Source organism: Liolophura sinensis, chromosome 6 (genome assembly GCF_032854445.1).
Source record: "Liolophura sinensis isolate JHLJ2023 chromosome 6, CUHK_Ljap_v2, whole genome shotgun sequence".
NCBI classification, from domain to species: Eukaryota; Metazoa; Mollusca; class Polyplacophora; order Chitonida; family Chitonidae; genus Liolophura; species Liolophura sinensis.
The window spans coordinates 58,281,434-58,290,388 of NC_088300.1; the positions used below are offsets into that span (position 1 = coordinate 58,281,434).

The 8,955-nt window shown below is 38.5% G+C and overlaps 1 protein-coding gene across 1 annotated transcript; it reads right to left on the reverse strand.

Moving 5' to 3' along the window:
* Positions 1-269: 269 nt before the first annotated feature.
* LOC135467390 (M-phase inducer phosphatase 1-B-like) lies at positions 270-6,787 on the reverse strand. The gene is made up of 9 exons (XM_064745164.1): positions 6,738-6,787; positions 5,133-5,166; positions 3,871-4,158; positions 3,611-3,667; positions 3,040-3,253; positions 1,975-2,174; positions 1,545-1,681; positions 955-1,072; positions 270-398 (listed from the first exon to the last, which is right to left on the reverse strand). Exons 1-9 carry the CDS (start codon positions 6,785-6,787, stop codon positions 270-272), a joined length of 1,227 nt encoding a protein of 408 aa, XP_064601234.1.
* Between the last annotated feature and the right edge of the window lie 2,168 nt (positions 6,788-8,955).

The window sequence follows — 8,955 nt, forward strand, 5'->3', positions numbered from 1 at the left end:
ATAAGTTCACTCAGACATAAAACTCTTGTTTTATTTGTCTCAGCGTTAACTTCATTTAACTCAACTCCGAAAAAGTTAACATTAGCCACCAGTACGACATAGGCGAATCGTGGATTAAACAAAGATACCAGTATAAGCTCGTGTTTCATACTGGGTGTATAAGTAACAACACAGCTGTAGAATAACGTACATGTCAATAAATAAATAAAGCACTGAGACAGGCTAAGACATTCCACAGACTAAACTCGCCTGTTTCACTCACATTTTAACTAAAAACCAAACACAGACCGACTTTTCTTGTCTCCTGACCAAGATTTAGATTTGGTGCGGAACTTGCGCATGTCCTCTTTGTGGCCGGCGTCATGCATGGGGACGTAACTCGGAGGTGTGCACATATCCTAAAAGACGAAAGTGTATTCGGTTTATAAATGGATAGATAAAACTTTGACGATTTAATGATAAACTCCTTAAATGGTTCATTAATTTAGTTGGTGGAAACAGAAAAAAAATTCACTCGTTTTAGAACGTCTTCATTATCTTCGAAAGAAAAAAACTAGGGACAACATTGTCCCTCTCACAATACCTGTCAAGCGCATACAGATTGGTAGTGAAATCATTAAGAATATTTTAACACATCAGCAATACTCAACGGTCCAAAATGATGATGTGAGTGAATTCTGATAGCCTGAATAGTTTCCACTGAACAGCTTGTTAACATTTCAAAGCAGGTAAACGCTTTGTCGCACAAGTCATGCAGAGAAAAGCCAATCTAAGTTCACTAACGTCACGGGTACTAGTATATGCCGTCGTTGTATTTGGAACTTTTTGACAACTCCATTCCTGGACTGCCTGCTGAACGGCAAGTATCGCGAGGTTTTATGGGACTAAAAATCAATTACGATTTAGATGACTACGTAATGACCGGTCCTTCTGATGACAGAGTGCTTCGCCTACCTTTTGACTTCTGAAGAAATTTTTATAACCGCCGTCCAGTAAATACATTTCTGGGTAAAACAGTTTAGGGTAACATTCCTTATTAGCATCCCTGTCCATTTTTCGAAGAAATCTCGATCTGAAGAAGAAATGGAAATAAATAAATTTTACGGTATTAAATACAGTACGCCTTGTACAAGTAGTCCAACACCATCAAACTCAAGGTTGACAAAATAAAAAGAAAACTTATGTAAATTTTTTACTTGACATGTTGACATGTTTACGCATCATTTTTCTTGACTCTGCGAAGGTCACACGTCATGTACAGTGATCAAAAGTGTCTTGGTAAATTCAGTCGCGAAAAATATCTCTTGGGACTGTCAGTCGCGGGATATATGTTACTTATAATTCAATAAATCTCTGTGTTTATTGAATTTCTCTTAACAGAGACAAGTCTGTAATCGGACGAAACATCATCAAATAACAGTCCAGCAAAACTATGCACCTGATTCCAGATTAAAGGACAGACAAGGGTTTATACGAATCAACTGGAATCTTCCTGCATATGTGACTATGTAACGAGGGTCTGACCGTGTATGGGAAATACTTACAACTTAGGTGCTCTCTCTGAAGAAAATTCGCAGTGGAATATCAACACGAAACGCTTCCCACTATTTTCGTTAGGACGAGAATGTTTTGCCATGAAAAGTTCTAAAACACCGTCTTTTGTGAAGCAGTTAATAGCACCCTGAAATAACAATACAGCAAAAAATTTTACCACAGTGGCATGGTTCATGTTCGGACATGATTTTAAATCCCGTCATTGTTATTCTCCAAATATAAGGTAAATAGCATTTGTATATTTCATTTCCATTTAGTTGCCATAAAACTCGAAACATTTATATTTCTGCATACTAATTAGCGAGATTAAAGTTAAAAATTTTGAACTCGTTCTATCTCAAAATTGCAGATGTGAAAGGTGAGATGTGTAATACTGAATCTTTATTAAAGGAATACTGGTACCATAGCATGGTAATTCACCTTTATATGTCCTCCTGTGTATTCATACGGGTACCTGCAGTCAACGATAACAGCTTTCTCAATAGTCTCCGAATACTCGAGATTGATGACACGTGACAGAGTTTCTGGAGTTATGGAGTGGAGGTCTCGGTGTTTTCCGTCTACGGTCGGCAGACATAGCCTCCTGCAGTTGTCTCCCGTCCTGGCTTCGTCATCGGAGCCTATATAAGATCATCGGATATAATAGTTAATTGAAAAACGTTAATTACTGATGATTTAGAACATGTCAGTATTGTGTGGTATGTGGTTTACACACCGAGAAGAAAGAAATTATTAACAAAGTTGATTTGTTAGTAATTTGAGTATGTGTAACACGGGGAATTAGTTGGTTGAAACTTTCGTTTGTTTTATTAATATAAGGCCTGTTACCTAAGATTGATTATAAGCGCAATAGCGATTGGGCGAAAAACGTCAGCCGACTCAAAGCGAGTGTATAATTTTTGAGTACTCTATCTTAAATATTGTCTCCACTAAATTTCGTGAAACATCTGAATCACTGTGAAAAGATACCCTTAAAGAGTTAAAGAATCGACACTGATTGACAGTGGGGAAAGGGTTTCATGGAATAAGTTTTTGCACCCTTGGTTACACTTGAATAAATGTAACATACCTAAAATTCAGCTTAGTCAAGGCATAGCCTGGTCTTCCCTATCCCTCACACCAGCTAATCAGAATCGATTCTGTATCTCTTTAAATGTACAAATGGGTAACTGTCTCAATAGATTGTCATACCGACAAGTATGACACCAGACATGGCACAATACATGACACCGGACATGACACTGCATGTAATATCCTTATGCTTAACACCAAACCAGGAAGTATACAAAGATCGCCCATTTTACCAGCTTTGACATGCGCGACATGTTTGAACCGGTGTATTCCGGTCATACTCTCTGTACCGAGGCTAGTCCTTTACACCGTCGTGGCATGAGAGAAATAATGTTGAAAGTGACACTAGAAACAAAGAAATTTTTTTGTTACTATCTCTGAACACTTGCAAACACAAGACTATCCGTCCCTCACCACTGTCTGAGTTAGTCAGGTAGGAAGGCCTGAGCATTGATGACGTTTCTCTTAATGGCTGCTGCTTGCATGAGGTGTCTAGAGACTTGTGTCGTCTGAATCTGCCGGAACACACTCGTCTTTTTCGAGCAGGAGAACACACGTCACTGTAAGTTGGCCGTTCCCTCTTCAGACGAAGACACTGTTTTCTCTTCTCCTTCTCACAAACACCAACCTGAAGTGTAGATCGAGTGTAATCATCAACAAATTTAAAACTCATGCAAAGAAGTGTTTCCATTTCCTTGGATACTTTTTCTTTATTTCTGATTTCACCAGGTAGAAGCCGTATATCGTGCGATTTAAACTTGAATGTACGGATTTTTCTAACGTTGTATCAGTGTAACTACTGGTGAGGAGAAATGTCATTCAGGAGTTTACGCTTGAACATTTGCCGTGCAATTTAACCGTGAAACGAACAAAAAAAGGAAAGGAAAAGAAAAGACAGCGGTTAAAAAAGGTTTTTTTTTTGTCGCTTTGAGATTAATTTTTGAAGATATACAGCTCACTGATATCATTTACCATGTAAACGTACCTCGTGATTTTCTTTGGATTCTTTTACTATAGTGCTATCAGGATCGCTAGGGGTCTCCTACAATCACAATTCAGACATTTGAGAAACACAATTTACTCATTTGAACATTTATCACTGTATAAAATGTTGAATGCCTCTCTTGATTTCTTGTCCATTTTAATACGCTTACTTTCTTTCTTGTCACACACTAAAGGTTGGCTCAGAAACGAAATTGAATTACTATAAAAACATGAGCAATTAAACCAAAACTGTTATAATACCTTTGTAAATGCATATGCTTCTGACACTTCTTGTTGGAAAACTGGAAACAACAGATTTTCACATCGGCCATTTTCGGTGAAAAGAGGAAAACTCCGCACGGGCAAATCGAGATTGTCAACCTCTTCAATGTCATTGCCCATGCCCACTCCACTGTCACGTGACTCTTCATCTTCAAACAAACGAGTCCTCAGAGCGGTATCTTTGTCCAAAGTCGGTGTTTCTGACTGGTAGAAATTGCTATATTCTTCATCCGAATCGAACAGCAACTGTGTCTTCCATCGTGAGGACTGAACCGAAATATTACAAAAGTGAATGGTAAAATGAAATACAGTTTTTGCATTATGCTGATTGCGGATTATGTACGGGTTATCAAGAGTTAATCCTACTTGGCATGATCACTTGCACTAAGGTTATCGGCGCCAATAACATCCATGGAACAAACAAACTACATCTTGAGTACATTGTGGATGGCCCTGGGTTTCCCGGGTTTTGACCGGTTTCCGCCACCATAATGCTGGCGGCTGTGGTATAAGTGAAATATTCTTGAGTATGGGTTAAAACACCAATCAAATAAAAATAAATAAGTACATTTACGATTCCAGGGGCCCGTTCTACGAAGCACTTACACAGCGAGTGGCGTAATTTCCATGACAACATACAGTGAAGAGATACATCACCACGATAAATGCACTTGAGGCAGTTGTGCGACCGCTTTGTAGAACGGGACCGAGGAAGGCGTCATATTTCATTTGGTTATTAAAAACTTGGCCATTCATATTCACGCTCTTATACCTTTGTCTCTGTAGGTACACACAAGCTGAGTTAAAAGGGCACAGGTAAAGTAAATTGATGACAATTTTGCCGCATTCACAGTTGAAAAGTGTAAATAGAAGATGTATTATATGTGATGACTGGCTTGTTGTTTCATAAATATCATATGACAAGTTTCATACTTCATTAAAATATCTTCTATGGCCCATACTTAATCCGGATCTTCAAATTCGCAAAAAAAACATGTTTCTAGCCAAACTAAAGCCATAATTCACCCTTTTGGAGAATCCTACAACTTGATTGATGTACGGTCAATAACTGGTAGAGCCGAAATTGCTTCCTTTTTACTTTATCACCTTTCATACTACCTATCAGCGAATAAAATACCCTGAACTAATGTAAAATAGAGGTCTGCTGGATATTGATTTCACGTTAGAGACAACGCTCCGGCGGAGTCATAATATTAAAGACGACAGTGATATATACTTACAGGTGGGGTGTTTTCAACTTCTACCGACTCTAGTCTAAAAAAGAGTAAAACAGAGGCGAAATAAGGCTTAAGTGAACTTTCTTAACTTCATTATATATTACTTCTAATAAAATACAAAATTACAACCTGCATGGTTTGACTATACTCAATAGAAACAAGATGACAAAAACTACATACATCTTGAAGTATGAGCGAATATATATATACGTAGAAAACAAAAAACAATAACTTATTCATAATGTAACAAATATCACCTCCTGTTGCTTCTATTTTGTTCACTGGTTATTCATTATAAATATATTTCAATATAAATAATGTTAGTATCATAATTTTGTAAGGAGTTGGGTGGCTTCAAAGAAGGGAGGTACACAAATAGTCAACCGTGTGTTAGTGTCAAAAACATGAAGTCCTGTGATGTGTATACTTGTATACTATATTCACAACCTATATTAACACCTCTGAAATGAAATGCACATAAAATGATTTCATTATTTCCACTATTTCTCAGCTTCATGCAAATCACACACTTCGTTCGCGTCTTCTACGTTTGAGTACATTCTGAATAGGTGCGCAGCCTGTAACACCTTCCGTGGTTACCAAAAATTTTGGCCGGGCACAATGCAAAATAGGCAAGCTTGGCCAAATGTAAAGCGGACTTTACAAGGACATTTCTACAAATACATTCATAGCAAAAACTAACAGAATTTTAGAAAACTTGTCGCAGTTCGTTGAATCAGGTGATGCTTTCGGAGAGGTGGGGAAGAGAGTACGCCTTTACACAGCTTACTATATAACATATGCTCTCCCACAGCCGAACCTCAGTAAAGATTTCTGTCGCACCTGCAACCCTAGACGTCATGGGGGAATTTCGCTAACAGCTGTCATAAAATAGTCAGCTTAATAAAATTCCCCCTCACAGCCAGGCACATGTGAATTTTTCTGTGTACCAGGAACCCTGATGAGTTCACACAAATGGTTCTCAGCTCTTATGTTTTTTTATGTGTTGCTGACATCTGGGATTAACCCCTCACGAGCTCCCGCGAATTTCACCTGTATACATGTAGGTATAGGGAACAATCTTCCATGCGTTTTTCGAATACGCGTTCGCCTTAAAATGTTCGTTGCGATAAAAGATGATGATACTATGTGCGCACATCTCATCATTTACGTACATTTATGGTTTTTTACAGTGTGTTCGCCATTTCTGGTGCCTAAAGTGTTGTTTTATTTCAAAAATTGGCTTTTGAAGGTCGTGTAGTAGAACCATCTACTCACTGCATGAGCCAAATGAATCAGATTCGCCACATTTCTATTTTCTTGCTTTTCATTTTGACAAACATCTCATTTCACTTACTTCATCGTAACAGCAAACTACGCATGTTTCTTGGAACCCTTGGGCACGAACATTCAATATCAAAAAACGTACACAAAAGGTTAATTAGTAGAAGTATGACAGTTTTGACTAGATGGAATGCAGCGTAAGGTGGAATAACCGATAAGCAGAACAATTGCCCGGAGTCATTGTACATGCATGCGTATATAAAGCACGCTGTCAGACACAAATAAGACATCTCTGTAGCGTATTACATCTATACAGATATTCACCTAGCATGGCCACGGATATTATCCCCGGGAGAATGGACCTTGGTCGACATCTCGTAACTGAAATAAAGCCAAGTAAAGGCTGAATTGATGGCAATAATACAGTACATAGAACTGTCTAGTACATATTGCCCGAAATAGGCAAGCTTATACATTTTGTTTAAGTGACATTTGAACGCAAATACAGGTTGTAATAAGGCAGGTGTCGCTTTTTGAATAAGTCATATTTGTATTTATGATGTCACAAGATGTTATACTGAATTCTATCGAGATTATTAAAACCAAAACACACAAACTGTCAGCAATATTACGTGACTATCGAAAAGTACATTTGTGTCAGTGCTCCTCTTACACCTTTATTGATATTAATAGTGGAAGTTTGTTCTTGTAGCTAAGCAGCCTGTAAAGTCAAACTGGGATTTATAATGTCATAAGGCTGTTTTACTATATATTCCATCGCTATCGAAAAGTACAATTGTACAAGAGCTTCTCTTACACGTTTATTCACATTAATAAAAAAGTTTGTTGTAACTTTGCAGTCTCTTGAGCCGACATATAATATACAAGACTTACCTCTTTGTGACTTTGACGTCCAACCAATGTTTTCGTACAGGTTCGCAATTATGTCTGAAATATTAGAAATGAACCATCAGGATCTTCATATTTCATGACGTCTTAATGGACATAAAATTTTCAAATAAGTTTCGGTTTAAGCATGTTTACGATCGAAACCCCAGTACACGACACGGCCGGCTTTTCTGTTGGTGCTTGGGTCCTGCTTTATCCCGGACCAGGTGATTGCCAGGCTATAATCCTCGTCTTCTGTTCAGGTGAACTTGTGCTTGCGGACTGAAAAGCCCACACACTGTCACCCTCATCTTAATACCGGTCCTTCCAAGGGGTGGGGAGTCCGGCACCTCCCAGGGACAACACGAGTGAGGGCAACAGACGTCCCGTCGGTGGAAAACAATCAGGCCCCACCCCAGGCGGTTTTATCAAAGCTCTCACCTAGTTAACACTTGGTGCATCCCTCGGTTCCTTTGTAAGGCTTATTTGCTCAGGGCTTCTTGAAATGCTATAAGCGTTGGACAAGTACCAGCTAAGGTAGACTTGTCTAGGCACCAGAAGCCTTCTTCCAAATGCTAAGCAATGTCTTGGTCCAAGACAAATAGCTTTTCACAGGTTTAAGTGGCCGTCATTGTTGAGAAGCTTTTAAACTCTGTATACTTTATTTGTCTGAGGGCATTTGTATGCTGGCTGATAAGTGTGTCTGTACTTAAACAGTGATAAATCCTGAAGGTACATCTTAAGAAAGTTCAAGCGTTAATAACAAATAGATGTCAAATTCTGGTCTTTGTTCTGTACGTCGGATTTCGTTCTCTTCATTACCGACTCTTTATCCATCCCCTTATAAGGCATTCTGGAGTTATCCACGCCCTCAAAAGTGAATATTGTGAGATGGCTTTCATTTAACTTGGGGGTATTAAGAAGATCATGTTAATCCGCTACCGATCGACAAATAATTGCAGTATTTGTACGCATACAGCCACAATACGCGATATAGATCTGGATTAGTATGTGGATAGATGTGTCATCAGAAAACAGCTGATAGACGCACTACCTTTCAACCGCACTTAGAATGAAAGGGTATATAAGTACTTATTCCATCTTCACAATGTTAAGAAACATTATATATGGGTGCGGCGTTCTCCCATGGCATGATATGTATTTTTATAAGTATAAGGCGTACAACAGCGAACGATATTCGTCTTTTTTAAAAAGTTCGTTTAAAAAAAAAACAACATTTTTATCATTAAATTTTTCAAAAGCATTTTCCTGAATTGAATCGGCAACCATTGATTCATCTTGTTATCTTTCATAACCTTAATTCTCTCGAGTAGTTTCGTCTGTTTTCATTTAAAATGGGCTTTGTATACATAATCAGTCGTTTTACGATAATGTCCCAATATTTCAAATGAACTGTGTCGGGGTTTTGTTTTTTATTATGATCACAGTTAGCAAAACTCCCACCCAGGTATTCAGTGTTAGCCCTGGGTGAGAAATGTCATTTCTAGCTATAGTGTCAGTTTCGCCCGCACGTGAGTGCCAGTGAGTCGTGGCACGGTAAGACAATGAGCCTCAAATGACCCTATTGTTGTCCCGTTGTTGTCCCATTGTTGGCGTGTCAGACCTCCCTTATCCTCTTCTACACCCCAGTAGC

Bases quoted from the DNA above. Each gene is read 5' to 3' on its own strand.
- LOC135467390 (XM_064745164.1), bottom strand. From the start codon at position 6,787: ATGTCGACCAAGGTCCATTCTCCCGGGGATAATATCCGTGGCCATGCT. The intron at 5,167-6,737 runs GTGAATATCTGT...ACTCTTTTTTAG, and splicing joins AATATCCGTGGCCATGCTAG to ACTAGAGTCGGTAGAAGTTG. The intron at 3,668-3,870 runs GTATTATAACAG...TTGTGATTGTAG, and splicing joins AAGCATATGCATTTACAAAG to GAGACCCCTAGCGATCCTGA.